The 16,175-nt window shown below is 51.7% G+C and overlaps 6 protein-coding genes across 6 annotated transcripts; 5 read left to right on the forward strand and 1 right to left on the reverse strand.

Moving 5' to 3' along the window:
- Positions 1-100: 100 nt before the first annotated feature.
- Positions 101-1,685, forward strand: ASPVEDRAFT_42606 (uncharacterized protein; the record flags this gene model as incomplete). The annotated part of the gene is made up of 2 exons (XM_040812618.1): positions 101-685; positions 732-1,685. The coding sequence occupies 2 exons, from the start codon at positions 104-106 to the stop codon at positions 1,554-1,556; spliced, it is 1,407 nt and encodes a 468-aa protein (XP_040668848.1). The 3' UTR covers positions 1,557-1,685.
- Positions 1,686-2,006: 321 nt separating this feature from the next.
- ASPVEDRAFT_42607 (uncharacterized protein) lies at positions 2,007-4,038 on the forward strand. The gene is made up of 8 exons (XM_040812619.1): positions 2,007-2,277; positions 2,330-2,418; positions 2,462-2,816; positions 2,860-3,124; positions 3,169-3,256; positions 3,301-3,415; positions 3,465-3,494; positions 3,546-4,038. Exons 1-8 carry the CDS (start codon positions 2,022-2,024, stop codon positions 3,803-3,805), a joined length of 1,458 nt encoding a protein of 485 aa, XP_040668849.1. The 5' UTR covers positions 2,007-2,021; the 3' UTR covers positions 3,806-4,038.
- A 2,443-nt stretch (positions 4,039-6,481) lies between these two features.
- On the forward strand, positions 6,482-7,550 carry ASPVEDRAFT_151652 (uncharacterized protein; the record flags this gene model as incomplete). The annotated part of the gene is made up of 2 exons (XM_040808270.1): positions 6,482-7,221; positions 7,272-7,550. The coding sequence occupies one exon, from the start codon at positions 6,482-6,484 to the stop codon at positions 7,217-7,219; it is 738 nt and encodes a 245-aa protein (XP_040668850.1). The 3' UTR covers positions 7,220-7,221; positions 7,272-7,550.
- Positions 7,551-8,368: 818 nt separating this feature from the next.
- Positions 8,369-10,933, forward strand: ASPVEDRAFT_134593 (Zn(II)2Cys6 transcription factor; the record flags this gene model as incomplete). The annotated part of the gene is made up of 4 exons (XM_040807148.1): positions 8,369-8,488; positions 8,562-8,656; positions 8,706-10,639; positions 10,701-10,933. The coding sequence occupies 4 exons, from the start codon at positions 8,369-8,371 to the stop codon at positions 10,931-10,933; spliced, it is 2,382 nt and encodes a 793-aa protein (XP_040668851.1).
- An 84-nt stretch (positions 10,934-11,017) lies between these two features.
- On the reverse strand, positions 11,018-12,245 carry ASPVEDRAFT_53625 (NAD(P)-dependent alcohol dehydrogenase; the record flags this gene model as incomplete). The annotated part of the gene is made up of 3 exons (XM_040814812.1): positions 11,018-11,980; positions 12,041-12,169; positions 12,222-12,245. The coding sequence occupies 3 exons, from the start codon at positions 12,243-12,245 to the stop codon at positions 11,018-11,020; spliced, it is 1,116 nt and encodes a 371-aa protein (XP_040668852.1).
- Positions 12,246-12,760: 515 nt separating this feature from the next.
- On the forward strand, positions 12,761-14,534 carry ASPVEDRAFT_29625 (sugar porter family MFS transporter; the record flags this gene model as incomplete). Its single annotated transcript, XM_040810249.1, has 4 exons — positions 12,761-12,983; positions 13,033-13,730; positions 13,771-14,020; positions 14,080-14,534. The coding sequence occupies 4 exons, from the start codon at positions 12,761-12,763 to the stop codon at positions 14,532-14,534; spliced, it is 1,626 nt and encodes a 541-aa protein (XP_040668853.1).
- Positions 14,535-16,175: the final 1,641 nt, after the last annotated feature.

A 16,175-nucleotide genomic window follows, 5' to 3' on the forward strand; every position in this document is an offset into this window, starting at 1 on the left:
CAGTCACAAGGTCGCATTGGAGAAGATAAAGAAAGAAAAGAGGAGTGGGGGTATAAAGAGGCGCTGGCCTGTTAGTCATGTCTACCCCAGACTGCTCCCCACAATGTTCGCCAAATTCGCCGCCTATATCAAGGGCCCGGAGACTGTGCCCGGCGCGGCCAAACTCCTGCGCAAGCTCGACTGCTTCATTCTGTCGTTCTGCTGTTTATGCTACTTTGCCAATTACCTCGACCGCACGAATATCAACAATGCCTACGTGTCGGGAATGCGCGAGGAGCTGCACTTCCAGGGGAACGAGCTCAACCAGATCAACACCGTCTTCACGGTGGGATACATTGTCGGCCAAGTTCCGTCGAACCTGGCCTTGACCTTCTTCCGTCCGCGCCTGTTCTTCCCTGCGATGATGGTTATCTGGGGTGGTTTGACCATGATCACGGCGGCCGTGTCAAATCCCCAGGGAATCATGGCAATCCGCTTCTTCCTCGGGCTGGCAGAGTCGAGTACCTTTGCCGGAACACACTATATCCTAGGCTCCTGGTACACAGAACGAGAGCTGGGAAAGCGCAGTGGCATCTTCACAGCCAGTGGCCTCGCCGGAACAATGTTCGGCGGCTTCATCCAGACAGGGATCCATTCATCCATGGACGGAATACAAGGCCTTTCCGGCTGGCGGTGGCTATTCATCGTACGTTCCTCCCATATATCCATCCAGAGCAGTATTTAATAAACAGATTGACGGCCTAATCACCATCCCAATCGCAATATACGGCTTCATCGTCTTCCCCGACACCCCAACAACCACTAAAGCACGCTACCTGACAGCCGCAGAGAAAGCCCTCGCCGTCGCACGCATCCCCGAGTCCGGGGCCGTCAAAGTGCCCCTAAACTGGGCCTTCCTCAAGAGCATCTTCACAACATGGTACTGGTACGCCTTCGTGATGCTGTGGATCATCGCGGGCGAAACCGAATCGTTCTCCACAAACGCCCTGCTGGCACTATACATGCAGTCCCATCCAAGCAACTCATACAGCGTCCCCCAGCTAAACAACTACCCAACTGGCGTTCCAGCAGTTGGGATCATATCAACCCTATTCTGGGCAACGCTCACAGATTTCATGGGCGGAAAGCGATATCTTGTCGGGTACTTCATCGCCATAACCGGCATCGTCACATCAACACTAATCCTAACCTGCTTCTCCTCAACAATCACCGTCTTCGCCGCATACTACTGGGCGGGAGCCGTATACGCATGCCAAGCGACATTCTTCGCATGGTGCAACGACGCAATGCGCTACAAGGACGAGCGGCTGCGGTCTGTAGTCATTGCGAGCATGAACATGGGCAGTAATGCGGTCAATGCGTGGTGGATTATCCTCTTCTACTCGGCGGACTTTGCGCCGCGGTTCACGAGGGGCATGTGGGCGATGATTGCGTGCTCGATTGCGCTGGCGCTGTGGACGGCGGGGATTACGGCTTTGACTGTGCGGGAGGAGAGGAGGGGGGAGAATGATCGAGATGTGCGTGTTGTTGACTTGCAGGAGAAGGTGGAGGCTTGATTGATAGAGCATGTGTAGCATTAATGCGATGGTAACCTTGCATTGGACATTCATAATTAAAGTCATAGTTCCGAGAGTAGTGTCAACATGATCAGCTCGGACTGATCAGCTCGGACTCGTCCATGACAATTGACAGAAATGGAGAGAGACAATTGCCCGAGCCAAGAGGAGCACAAACCTTCCAATGTTCGCGTGGGCCAATTCGCTGTATATCAAGGGGCTTGGACACAACCACCGGGCTTAGCACGGAGAAATTCCAGCAGCAAATAGGCATCGAACAGGCAAGAAACAGACAAGAAACAGGCAGCGATCGGCTGCAAAGGAAGCGAACGGAGAATTTGTGGAGAGCTTCATTTCGCTCCCCGCACGCTCGGGGTAGCTGCCGCCGATCTCCTGTAATTTGTATAAGTGCTTATAATCCCCGAATGCGACCCATGACAATAATTTGACTCAGTTTGCGCCAAAATGAAGCTCGGTACTGCGCTTTCTGCGATTCTGGCCACCGCCGCTCAGGCAAAGTATATCGTGCCTGGTGGGCGATGGCAGGATACAGAGGGAAACCTGGTCAACGCCCACGCCGGAAATATTTACTTCGACAAGGAAAGTTCCAAATTCTGGCTTTTCGGCGAATACAAAATCGAAGGGCAGGAAGAGGGCGGCGGTGTTTCGGTGTACAGCTCTGATGATCTGGGGACATGGGAATCGCACGGTCTCGCACTTGGTATGTGCCCTACTCGATAATACGTACTCGTTACATAGCTAATTGAGAGTAGAACCTATAGAGGACCACCCGTACATCTCCCCCGAGCACATCATCCAGCGCCCCAAGGTCGTCTACAGCGAGGGAACAGGACAGTACCACGTATGCCTGCCCCTGATACAACAAGACGAAGCTAATTAAGCAGATGTGGTGGCACGCCGACAATTCCACATACGGCTGGCTTCTCCAGGGTCTAGCAACAGCCGATAACGTCGCCGGTCCATACGAGTTCGTCGATGCTGTCGCGCCTCTCGGAAACTGGTCGCAAGACTTTGGCCTCTTCACGGACCGCGAAGACGGCAGGTCGTACGCTCTATACTCCAACGGGGACAGCGTCGACGGCCGTGACGTCTATCTAACCAGCTTCAACTCCAACATTACCGCCCTGGATGAAGTGGTGCATCGATTCCCCAAGTTCGACCTTGAAGCGCCGACTATCATCCAGTCCGAACATAGCTACTGGGCGCTGATGAGCCATAAGACGGGATACCGACCTAACAGTATGTCTGCCACTATAGTCAAAGAACGTACTGACATGAGTAGACGTGGTCGCCTTTCGCGCCGACAAGCTGAGTGGTCCGTGGTCTCAGCCGTTTATTGTATCGCCGCTCAACACGCGCACTTTCAACTCGCAGTCTGGATTCTCGATCCGCATTGAGGGCTCCAAGAAGACTACGTACCTGTATATCGGAGACCAGTGGGACTCCAACTCGCTATGGGAGAGTCGATATATCTGGCTTCCTGTCGATATCGACGAGCGCAAGAAGACCCTCGAGGTGCAATGGCACGATATCTACGATCTCAACGTGTAAGTCTGCAAGTCACATAATCAGCGGCAACTAATATGTATAGAAAAACCGGAGAATGGCACCCCGTCCGAGGCAAAACATACACATCCAAGCACGCAACGACAAGCGGCAACGCACACCTGCAAGAAGCTGTACGTTCAACCCTCCACCTCAACGACCCATCTAACAGGAACAGAACTTCGCCACCGACGGAGCCATCCTGACTGGAATCTACGGCAACGACAGCACAGTGACATTCCACAACATCGAAGGAACCGGCAAGCCGCAGTGGGTTTCGTTCTACTACCAGAGTGCGTCTCCTTCCACCACCTACTATATTAACCACTAACCCGGCACCAGACACCGACGATATGGGCTTCGGAGATCAACGTAAGTACCAACCTAGTTAATTCACAGCAATTCTAACAAATCTTCAAACAGCCGGCGGCACACCGGACCGCATCGGCGGCGAGTGGCAGCTGCGCCGGATCAGCAGCGTGGTCGTCAACGGGGACACGCAGAACGTCGAGACCCTGTACCAGCGCGACACACACAAGGGGATTATTCTCTCGACGCCTCTGCAGTTGACACTTGAGAAGGGAAGACGCAATACGATTACCGTTGGAGGGCTGTTTAATGGGTGGGACTCTAAGGGCGCTGATTTGGATCGCATTGTTGTGTATCCCCCTGAGAAGGAGTAATAATGTGATAAGCAAGTGGCTCTCAGGAGGAAATGAGCAGTAATGCGTCTGGAATCGGTGGACTACTATAATTTTCATGGTGGCCTTTAAAGTCGTTGCCGATCTAGCTCGGAAATAAACAGCGGAAACTAAAGAGCTTTAGTATCTAGCAGAACCAGCTATAATATTCCCTCCCTTTACTCCGATTTCTCAAGGAACAAAAGCTCGAAAAAGAATGAATCGCCAATTCTCAAGGGCGAAAGAACCGTAGATTCGGCCGTAGCGGAGAGATTCAACCGATGCCGACTTGCTCACATATCAGCCAGTTGCAAAGAAGCACTCGTCAGCCTGAACCAGGTCGATCTGGATTTTGTATCCAAACGAGTGGACCAGTAAACCCTTTGAGTGGCACAAAGAGGGATGGGAGGAGTTTTTGAGCAGTTAGCAAAGATAGCTGTTCTGGTAGCTTACGATTTGGCTTCACAACAATGTCCACTAAATATCTCACTATACAGATTTGACTTTCTAGAATTGACGCGCCTTGCCCTATTTAGATAAGGCTGCTTTAATAAGCGTACTTAGAGGAGTATTCACGAAGTATTCTTCTTAACTTCTTCTTAACTATCTAACTCATGGCCGTGTACACAGGTCACCTCTTCCACTCCGATGCACCTCACTGTATTGAGTAACAACCCGGCGGACTTCTTGTCATTACCCCTTCTACAGCCCGTTTTCTGGATAAGCTGGTGACCTACAGACCTCTTACTATAATCACTTCCCGAGCCAATTTCGTCTCAGTAATTATGCTTAGGGACCCGCTGTACGCACACCTCGATGGCTACACGCTCACGCGCGTTGAGGGTAGCCATATTAGTAATGGCCACACTATTAGGGTTTCGACGCAGCCCCATATTTATAATTAAAGAAAGATATACCCACAGGGTACTCAAACTAATCATGCCGATTACAACCATCTTGCTGTTACGGTGAAGCTGGATGTTCTGGAAGAGGAGAATTAGTCCCGGAGACAAGTTATGTCGGGAAGTTTATGAGATTAAAGATGTCGTGCGGATACCAGGCAGTAATCTCGTCCATGGGAATCTTCATGGCCTGCGGTAGGAGGACTAGTTAAATCAGGAATGAGGAGGCTGGCCTCACTTCTGCTGACAGAGATGAATATGCCGCGTGCTCGAACCTCTCGCCCACCGGCCTGGCCCGCTTGAAACTATACTGGGTGGACCTCATTTGCCCGCAGAATGGAACGCAGAATTGGTGGCGCAGAATGAGATGACATCTAGTAGGGCTCTCTCGAGTAGTGGCTGGAAGAAGACCTGATCTACACGCCACTTTCTAGCGGGACCACAGGCATCTCGCAGATTGGGTCGAACTGATGAACCTCTCAGTAGCCGCAAGTCTGAAAGTGTTGGGACCGGGCTTTCCGGCTCGGCTGTTGGTAATCGACTGGGCCAATAATTCTCGGAAGAGCGTGGTGGGAGGAAATTTAGAACTTACTGGTTGTTGAGGATGTCAGAATTTCCCATTCTCCAATCTCCACGTATTTGAGGCCTCTTCCCCATATCATATTCTTTCGTGCAATCGGTGAGCGGCTTTACTCGGTTCCAACTACGTCGGTGAGTAATGAAGACTTGGCTAGGGGATCCGCAACAGAGGCCCGGGAATTCCCTTGTCCTGGTTCGTGGTATCCGCGATATCCGGATCACCATGATATATCACTTTCGTAAACCGATGTCTGGTTGTGCTAGGCGAGCTACCAGTCTTACAAACAGCCAGGCGCTTCTATTTAATGAGACGAGTTGTGTTTATCAAGACGGCTGAATGGAAATCTTTTCTATAAACTTGTGTCCCTTGAAGTTTACATGGATAGAAATTAACATGCTGCACGACGGGCGTGGGAAAGAGATCTCCGCCGCGGAGAATTTCTGATGGACCCATCTCATTCAGCTCATATTCCGAATATGGAACAACAAACTGAAACGCGGTTCGTATCACGGCAAATAAGGTGAAGCCATGGTTGACCGCTGCCATTCAGTGCGTCGAGTGGAGCCTACTCTATCTTGGTATCTGGCCCTAATATGATGATCGGCGGGGACCCCATCGAATGAACCCTTTCATCTCGCGTCCCAGGGCCCGCTTGCCAATCCCTTGGGCCAGCGCACTCGAGATCTCCTAGCTTGGCCAAACTGATGTGAACTATCCAGTCACTGCCTCGGGTGATGGGCCGAGATCGTCCGGCGCTAATATCCAGGGGAGCGCTGTGTGTTGGCCCAGCTCTTCTCCAACACAACCAACGGAGCTCGTATACCGAGTCATTCACGCTGTGGACAGCTGAACACCAGAATTTGGAATTCTTAACGACCAATTGGTACCTGCTAGTCACGCCACAGCGGGAAAGCTATGGGGATAAGCTGGACGACAGAAACCCAGTGGGCTTTACTCGCTCTCAGCATCACCCACTGAGAACAAAAATACCGATACCACGCCCAGTATGGACCAGGATAAATCCATCACAACAAAGAGATCGGTATCCGATCTTCGTTGGGTTCGTTCATTGTCCAATAATGACGGATAACGTGGGTGTCTCCCCGACCAACACGCCGGGAGACAGCCGCCCAAAGCCGCAAAGGGCTGGCTGGAAGACATCGGCAGTGATCCAATCGTCTTCCTGTCATCAACAACATGGGGCATCATATCCACTCGGGTCTGGCGAGAGCCCACTCTATGGAATTGCTCGATCTTTGGGTCACATCCACCCGCAGGAGCAGAGAAACTCTGGAAATTTCACGGCGAGGACGGTCGTCAGGTCTGGATGTATATAAAGCAGTCCTTGATCCTCTCAGCCTCCCCCTTCTGGACAAGCTCCCCATCCTCTCCAACCTGGGCGAGCTTCTCAGCGGCCTGCCCGTCGTCAGCAACGCTGGTGACCTCAACAACGCTCTCGGTGGCAAGCTTGGCGACCTCGGCAGCGACAGCAGCCTGCCTCTGGATGGGCTTCTCGGTGGTTTGACAGGCTCTGGAGCTTCCACTCCTTCCACTCCTGCTCCCTCCGTCGGTGGCGGCAAGCTCCTCCAGGACCTCGCCCCCGAGCTTAACGATATCCTCGTTATCACCGGCCCCAACGCAAAGAGCCTCCTTCTCCAGCTCTCTCCTGAAGTTACTGCCCTTGTCTCCGGCCTCGGCCTCCCTGGTCTCGGTGTTCCTCTCGGTGGCGTCGTTGCCTCTGCCTCTTCCGTTGGTGACCTCGTCACTGCCCTTGGCCCTCAGGTCGAGGGTCTCGTTACCGTTGTTGCCCAGGGTGTTGGTGCTCTCTTGATCCAGCTTTCTCCTGAGGTTGCTGCTCTTGTCTCCGGCCTTGGACTCCCTACTGTTGGTGTTCCCGTCGGTACTGTTCTTGCCACCGTTGGAACCAACCTGTAAATGTAGCCCTCCCCTTCCCTCATTATCATCGACTCAAGCTGACCTTATCAAGATGAGCTATCTTCAACAGTTTATTATACCGAGTCCTACGAGATGATAGACGGTTATTGTCTATAATGATTGGGAGGAAGTCAAGATACTATTCAATATTTTATCTTAATTGTGTACGGAGGGTTTTGGTGCACTTTTTATCTAATATATAAGGTTATACATAGACTTCATGTATATATCTCTATACCATTCTTTGTGTACATCACCGTCTCTGTCCGCGGTATAGGAATACTTACTGCTGGGAGGAAAATATAATATTATTAATATAATATATCCCCTGGAAGAAACCCGTCGCTACCCATGTTTACAATGCCACCAACACCCTTCCTCTGGTAAACGGCACCACGGAGCTTCTATACATTCGCACAGCATACGTTGGCGACGAGAAGGATCTTCCAGTCAGTGCCGAAGCCTGCATAAAAGCCTGGATGCCGCCAGGTTAATTCTAGTGGGGGGGGATAGATACAGGAGAAGAGGAAAGGAAGGCCCTTCGGTTGGCTGCAACCTATATGATATAAAAAGATATATATGATTATTGTCTGATAAAAGAATATGATGGCGTCAATATTTCAACATGCTCGGGATCAACCACCCTGCCACACGGGGAAGGCTGAATCCTGATCCATACTGGGCCGTTGGGATGGATGGACATCGGCGGCGTCTGAATGTGCTAATCCGCTTTCCCCGGTCAGACTGCTTATAGTCGGGATAAACCCGTTGAAACTGGGGCATGTAACTATTCGACCATGTAACATTGTTATATATTCTTGCATATGCCAAGAAAGATAAATATATAATGGAGCGTGATTCAATGTCGGCTACCTGCCTTGATTCCGGGAGATAGCTATTCACTTGTTAATGGTGCTTTCGAGTATCTCACCATAAACATGGCAAATAACACGTTGGAATAAGTTAACTAGATAAAGAAAATATGTGTGTGGTCTGTCTATCCACGGCGTTTGTTCTAGTTGTGCAAACATTGGCCTTAGTAATACGTCTACATAACTCCCGGCACGTGCTCCCCCGGCCTTTTCCAGATCCCGCCGGATCCTGCAGTGATTCTTCCCCAGTGCATCCCCACGATCGTCATCTAAGATCATGTCAAGCCATGCATCGGATCATTTACCGGAGCTGGCGGGGAATGCAAGCTATATGCGATCGCCACTACCAACGCGAGTAAGCAATGCCTGCGAAAGATGTCGGCGCCACAAGACAAGGGTAGGCACTACACATTGCTCCGATTTTGGCGGCTTTTGCTAACTTCTCTCGCGCCGTGGCATTGGCTATGTAGTGCGACCCATTCCGACCTTGTTCTCTGTGCGTCAGAGCCCAAGTGAACTGTAGACCGCTCCCTATCAACAGGCCTCGCCGAGAGAGCACGCGACGGTAAGTGAGCCTGTGCCTTTAGTCTCTTGGCAGGGCTGACGTGAAGCAGTTCCAAAACAGTTGCGAGAAGTCGTCGACGAGAGACGGAATCACCCGGATCTGCTAGTGTAGGTGTGGAAAGTCCCGGTGACACTGGGACTCGGGCCCAGCAAGCAAACATTGCTGCGAATGAGAGTCATACAAATGTCCATGGCCAGCCCAGGCCAGTTGAGTATGGGGAAGCGGAATCGACATTGGGAATTGCTCAGAAAATCTATGGACTCGGCCGGCAACTCATCGATGAGCAAGCTACGTCCGCCATCCCAGGCTATCAAGCCAGTACCAGTGTGGCCGACCGGCACGTAACGACTGTCGGGCAACGGGTTCCAATTGCCTCGATATTGGGCCAGCCATTACCACCCACGGATGTCATGCATTCCTTACTCGACGACTACTTTGATGCTGTCCATTGGTTCTCGCTCGTCATTTATGAGCCCACCTTCCGCAAGAATCTCCTCTCTGTCGCAGACGGCTTGGCATATTCCTCCCAGAAGCCCTTTTTAATTCTTTTGGCCGTCGTTCTGGGGATGGGTGCATGGTACCGATCACAGCGGAAGGCCGCTGCCGCTGCCGAGAGTGACTGGAGACAAATGAGTGCCGGACTTCTAAAACTAGTCGAGTCGTATATTGTCGAGTTGATGGACCAGCCTTCCGTCACGGCGGCTCAGATTTGCATTCTATTTGGGTCTTACTGCGTTTATCATGGGCGGCCTAATCTATCATTCTCCCTCCTGGGTGCCACAATTCGGATATCTCAAGCTGCAGGTTTGCATCGTGACCCATCCAGAGGGAGCTTCGAAGAAAAAGAAGAACGGAAACGTGTTTGGTGGACAATATACACTTGGGATCGGTTTGCATCAATCACGTACGGCCGCCCACTCGGGATCAACGACCGGGACTGCAATATCAGCATGCCAGCGGATATCCTTGAGAATCCCCATTTTGTTGCACCAGCATCAGAACAGGGTTATACAGTCTGCTATTCTACGTATCAAAGAGAGCTCAACCGCCTTTATCTCATGGCATCTACCGCCTTGGAGGCTATCTTTGGCTCGCGCACCTCGGGCTCATCCAAGGCATTGGCCGGCGACGCGTTCCTTGGACTGGTTAAAGAAGCCACCCAAAATCTGCAGCAGTGGCGGGACGAGCTGCCTGGCACCTTGGTTTTGAACCTTGATGAAGACTTTCAGGCCGGCAGTGGGCTAGAAGCAAAGGCACATGCACTGCAATCGCTATCACTTCATTTGACATACGACAACATTCTAATCGTCCTCCACCGTCCTCTTCTGGCGCGACAAGTTGATCATCTATCGACGGATCCTTCCAAGTCTGGCCAACGCAGTGGACTCGCGACTAGCAACCGCCAACCTAACGCGGCCACACCAAACCAACCGGACTCACCATTTGAAGCTCTATCACCCAATGCATCTGTGGCGAGCTCCGTACATTGGTGGAACGCTGCATTGAGGACATCGCGGGTGACTGAGTTGCCCGTCCTTGCTCAATTTGCGACCGATAGTCATTTGGTTGCCTTCTTGGCTATTAATGTATTCAACGCAGCAATTGTGTTAGCGGTCATGGCCCTCTCAGATCCGCTGTCGGACACCGCGCAGATCGTGAAACGTACGATCACCCGCATCTTGCGACTTCAAGACCTTCTAGGTCAGCGCTCTGCGTTGTCAAAGCAAAGCACCACTGTTCTAAAAAATGTGGTCACACTGCTCCTTCGTCGTGAGTCTGAGGCCATCCTGGCGCCAATCGCAGGGGGGAATCAGGAAGAGGGGTACCCCCTGTCAAACACTGGGCTCATGTCAGTGGAAGACACCCTGCGGCTCCCTCTTGACGTCACGTTGGAAGCATCCGACACTGCCCTGCGACGGCAGGCGTGGCCGGACGTTTCCAATGCCCTCCGTCTGAATGAAAGCTTGGCCTCGGTACAATACGGTAAGTCTCCTGTTCTTGCCCGTATTTGGGCACCATTATTGATTTTTGGGTTATATTTTAGTTGTACCGTCTGGCAATGACGAACGGTCTTTTGGATGGTACGGCGGTACCGATACTCACCAAATGGAGGGTTCGGCCCAGGAACCCGCGGGTCATTCGTGGCCACCGTCTGCGCAACTTGACTGGAATGGTTCGAATATCCCCGCGGAACCCTTCCAATCTGGCACAGACCCTAACGGTGAACGTGGACTATATTGGTTGTGGGACATGTCCTGGAATGGACCAGAATTCTAGAACCATAGAGATGTTACAGAGACCATTGGCATGGCACTTGGTTTTTGTGGGTATCAAGTATGTCTGATGGCTTGAGATGTGACATTAATTAGACAGTGGTAACGTGGAGTTGGCTATTTGTTCGTCTACGCCAGGCCCGTAGATGACACTCTTGATGCCTTGTCGACTGGCGACGTTCTGGAATGCCTCTTCTGCCCGCGAGAAAGAGAACTCGTGCGTAACTAAACTACCCAGTCGAATGCGCTGGGAGTTAAGGAGTCCAACAGCCGTCTCATAATCACCTGGTCCATATCGGAAGCTTCCCTTGAACACAATTTCCTTGTCACATATTTGACCGACCGGGATGGATGGATTTGGTCGTCCCAGGCCCACCTGAACATATGTACCCCCACCGGCGAGGGCATGGACACCGCAGTTCATGCACGGCTCGGCACCGGTTGCATCAAGGACAACATCAGCTCCTAGATCTAAACCTGCTGTATCTAATATATCATGTGCGTTCTGTTCGGCAGACTCTGCCACAGTCTGATGCGTGTGCGTTGCGCCATACTTGTGGGCAGATTGCAACCGAGCGGACACAACATCCACCACAACGACTGTTGAGGCGCCAAATGCACGTGCGACCCCGGCGCAGAGTAAGCCGACGGGCCCTGCGCCAAAGACAATAACCGACTTTTCTTGCATATCCCCCGCCAACCGACAGGCGTGAACGGCAACACTAAGGGGCTCAATCAGCGCACCGTCTCGCAGTGATACATGGTCCGGCAGCTTATAACAGCACTCCGCGGGAAGACGATAGTATGTGGCCAACGTTCCGTCGTATGGAGGTGTCGCGGCGAAACGCATCTCCGGGCAGAGATTGTACCGACCAGCGCGACAATTGCAGCAGGTGTTGCATGCAATACCGGGCTCGAGTGCGACGCGATCGCCCACAGTCAGGCCTGATCGGCTTCCACTTTTGACCACTATTCCGGATGATTCGTGGCCAAGGACGATGGGGCCTTCGACGACATATCTTCCTATGCGGCCGTGTTGCCAGTAGTGTACCTGAAACAAGCATTGTTAGCGTCCACCATTCATGTTAACTGTAGCCAAATGACTGCGCACATCTGATCCGCAAAGACCCGTTGCGATCACTCGAACAATAACATCTCGTTCTGAGCGCAGAGCAGGCACATCCCGTTCCTCATATCCGAATGAACCTCCGGGATAGAGTAGAAAGGCTTGATTGACAGCCTAGTTGGCAAAGTAAGCACGTTGAACAACAGAATCGCTTCGTATAACCAACCGGGTCGTTTTTTGCGATAGTCATGATTGCGGTTTGTGTCTTTGACAAAATAACAGAATCACGGTGGTTGGGATCTTAAAAATGTTCGAGTTTCGCTTCTCTGCGGATTGATCGTATACTCCGGGGTTGCGGCGGTTCCGTCTAGATCCTCACGGTTCCGGCGGATGACTCGGCGAGCAGAGGCCCACTGCCTACTCGGAACCGGGTGGGTTTCTCCCCACGGAACCGAGAGAGTGAGCCCATAAAATGCCTCGTCTGGGGTCGACAGCCGGCACAGCGATTGGTCTGCATTTCGACCCTGGGCCCAAACGTGCAACTATTGGCGGATCCTAGTATAGAAAACCCCATCCCATCACCAGAACACACAATGTGGAGGGTTTCACGACCAGAGCGTGCCGTTATTCGGAGACACCAGGAGAACTTGGAGAAGCCGGAGTTTCCCCACGGGATGCCGTTCTGGGGTAGAAATAGAGCCCAAGGGCCCGTCCCGGTTGACAAAGATAGGACAATTGCAGTGCCTTATTCCAGTTGTTCACACCATGAGTGTCAGTGAAGTCTCTGCACGAGAACCGGCCTCAAATGCCGCTATCCAGCGGCGCTCACATGCAATAGCCGACCAGGTTGCTGAGCAGCAAGGCTGGCTGGAGAAGAAACTGAAGCCGAAGACCGTTTCCGCCAGATACCCCTTCAAAGGCACCCCATTGCTCTATGCAACCTGTGCCTTTGGCAGTCTGGGAGATGGCTTGTTTGGATACAACTCCGGTACGATCTCGTCATCCATCTATGAGGTTTAATGATGCTGACTGTGTAGGAATTATGTCCGGCCTGCTGGTTAACGAGGCATTCGTGGCCCGCTTCTTCAAAGACTACGGTGGTGCCGACGGAACGACAACCGGGGTCAATTCGTCTATCACCGGAATATCGGTTGCCTGCCTACAAGCATCAGCTGCCGTCGGTGCCCTCATTGCTGGACGCCTCGGTGACATCATCGGGCGAAAGAAGTGTGTTCGTCTAGGCGGATTTATTTACTTCTTTAGTGCCTTTATTCAGATGTTCGCTCCCGGATTTGGAACCTTCGTGGCCGGCCGTACCATCCAAGGACTGGGTGTTGGGTTTCTGTCCATGACCGTGCCTATCATCCAAACCGAAATCGCAGCACCGCACCGCCGTGGGCTGATGGTGGGAATTGAGTATACATTTTCCATAGCAGGTTATATGCTTTCGTGTTGGGTCGACTATGGGTTCAACTTCTTATTACCAAGTGAGATGTCATGGAGAGGGCCGTTTATTGTGCAGATTGCGCTGTCCTTCATCCTCTTGGCCATGTCCTTCTTCCTCCCAGAGACTCCCCGTTGGCTAGCGAAGAATGGCTTTATGGAGGAGAGTCTTCAGACAGTCGCAGACTTGCATTCCAATGGGGATACCGATGCTGAGCACGTACAGCACGTTTTTCTTGAAATCCAAGAAGCCGTCATCTACGAAACCAACCTCGGCAAGTCTAGCTGGACGGTAAGCATGTCAATGAAGCACAGACTATGGCAACTGACAGACTTGGCAGGAAATGTTTACCCGCTATCGCAAACGGACAATCGTCGGCATCACCGTTCAAATGTTCGCTCAGCTCAACGGAATCAACATCGTCTCCTTCTACCTCCCTAGTACTCTCGCTTCTGCTGGCTTCGACAATAGAAAGTCACTGCTGTTCACCGCTGCCAACGCCATTCCCTATACCGCCGCCACCGTCGTTACCTGGTGGTTAGCAGACAAATGGGGAAGAAAGCCACTACTTATTCTAGGAGGTGAGTTCCAGTCCAAAATAACTCCTTCGAGGCAAAACCTAACCATGGTCTCCAACCAGGTCTCGGAATGGCCATCCTCCTCGCAGTCGTCTGCGCCTTCACGCAAGCCAACCTCGACATCCAAACCAAAGCCAACGGCCAGTACGCCTTCGTGATGTTATACAATATCGTCTACGGATTCACCTGGGGCCCTATGCCATGGCTCCTGCCGGCCGAGATATTCCCACTCCGCGGACGCAGCAAGGGCATGGCGCTAGCAACAACAAGCAACTGGGTGTTTAATTTCATCATCGGCATGGTCTCCCCGGATGCATTTGCCGGTATCCATGGATACTTTTACGTGATTATCGCCGCGTTTTGTTTGTTCTCGGCTGGGTTAGTTTACTTTTACTACGTGGAGACGGCGAACCACTCGCTTGAAGAGATTGCGGCCTTGTTTGGCGACCAGGCGTTTGAGAATGAGGTTGTGGAGATTGGAGATGTGCGGAAGGATGAGGTTAAGGATGTCGTTTGATGGATATTCAACATTCAATATCTTGTCTGCTTGTGTAATTATGCTCCCTGTCTGTACTGTACTCTGCTAGATTCTGGAGTGTGTACCGCTGCGAGCGCTTGAACTGCCACTCATTTATATGAACTTGTTTTCTACGAGGGTCGATGGCCCTCCCTTTCTATTTTAGTACTCCAGAAACAGGACACAGGATAGTTATTACACCAATATAGTTATCACTACAACCACGCACGACGCGGTATATAATATATAAGATTGGCAGACTAGCAGGCCCGAATGCCACTTGGGAACTTCACTCGACGGCAGGTCCGAAAGGCCAACCAGTTTCGGATTCAAAACAGCTTAAAAACCAATGAAAATCCGTCTCTGTGCCAACATATGAGGACCACATATTTCGGCTTCAATGCCGCCATTCTCGTGAGCTCTTCCGAGACCACCTGAGCTAATCTGAAGAGGAGTCAGCCTGGAGACAGCAACCTTTTGAGGAAATATTACCCACAAAACTACTGGAACTGCTGCGGAGAACCAGGCCAGTTAGGAATACTTCGTCACAAAGTTTGGTCAAAGTTCGTCACAGTACATGACCGGGCGTTGAAAGTGCAATGAAAACAAGAAGGCCAGGCACGTATAACAGTGTAATACATGAGCCTGGACATCAGCAGCCAGGAGTGCCTCGCTCGGGTCCCTTTGCCAAATCTAGAGCCGGCTGGTGTCCACGTCACAACTCGGATTTCCACCCCCAGGACTGAAACACTATATCCTTGTCTCGGAACGTTTCATTACGGGGACAAGAAGACTCGGAAGAAAACAGACTCGACCGATGCGGGGTCCCTCCACGATGACCCGATGCCTCTTCAATGACACTACTAGTCCACTACCCCACAGTCTAGATTGCACAGAGCCACCTGCGGCCACTCCAAATCAGGAGCAAAGGCGCTGTATTCATGAAATACTAAATACACCATTTGAATCTTCCATGATATACCTATACCCATGCATCCAAGTTGTTGGGAAATTGGGGTCCTTTTTCAGGATTTACCCTTGCTAGTGGGACTATAGAAATGCGCTTCCCAAAAAAAGAAGCAGGACCCGTGACACTACTCACCTGATACTATTCGGAACGATGAGCCGACGTGGGGAAATCTGACATTTCGGCCCTACGGCGAAGTGGCCTGATTAATCTGGTCTGGGGGATCACCCGCTAATGCTCGGCCCGCACTGGACCCTTCTGGACCCCCATAAAAAACAAGCGCTGCAGCTTGCACCACATACATCTGAAATATGGGATCCGACCACGGTCTAGAGCTACCATGGAGTAGCTAGGTTATCCTATATATAATCTGGGGATGTTCCAAGCTTCTAGCATCCAGGAACCTTGTTCCGCTGATCAGAGCACATGACCTTGCTGTGGCGGCCGCGGCACAACTTTCCGACGCTGCATCCGTTGTCAGAAACCCGAGACCTGACAGCAACAGGACAATGTTATGATACTTACGCAATAGAAGTCCCTCGGAGCTTGCGAGTCTGCAGTCAGGAGAGGGGCTCATTGTGGCCTGGTGTCCAATTTGAGGCATTGTTTCCAGGGATGGGTCATTTGTTACCCCAGCCGATCCGATCTCCGCGCCGTTGTGTCGGCTGTAGAAG

Source organism: Aspergillus versicolor (genome assembly GCF_001890125.1).
Source record: "Aspergillus versicolor CBS 583.65 unplaced genomic scaffold ASPVEscaffold_6, whole genome shotgun sequence".
In the NCBI taxonomy this organism is placed as follows: domain Eukaryota; kingdom Fungi; phylum Ascomycota; class Eurotiomycetes; order Eurotiales; family Aspergillaceae; genus Aspergillus; species Aspergillus versicolor.

What these genes read in the sequence shown, in the direction of transcription:
- ASPVEDRAFT_42607 (XM_040812619.1), top strand. Translation starts at nt 2,022, where the DNA reads ATGAAGCTCGGTACTGCGCTTTCTGCGATTCTGGCCACCGCCGCTCAG. An exon ending in ATCGCACGGTCTCGCACTTG is followed by an intron (nt 2,278 to 2,329) that starts GTATGTGCCCTA and finishes AATTGAGAGTAG; the next exon opens with AACCTATAGAGGACCACCCG. An exon ending in GATATCTACGATCTCAACGT is followed by an intron (nt 3,125 to 3,168) that starts GTAAGTCTGCAA and finishes TAATATGTATAG; the next exon opens with AAAAACCGGAGAATGGCACC.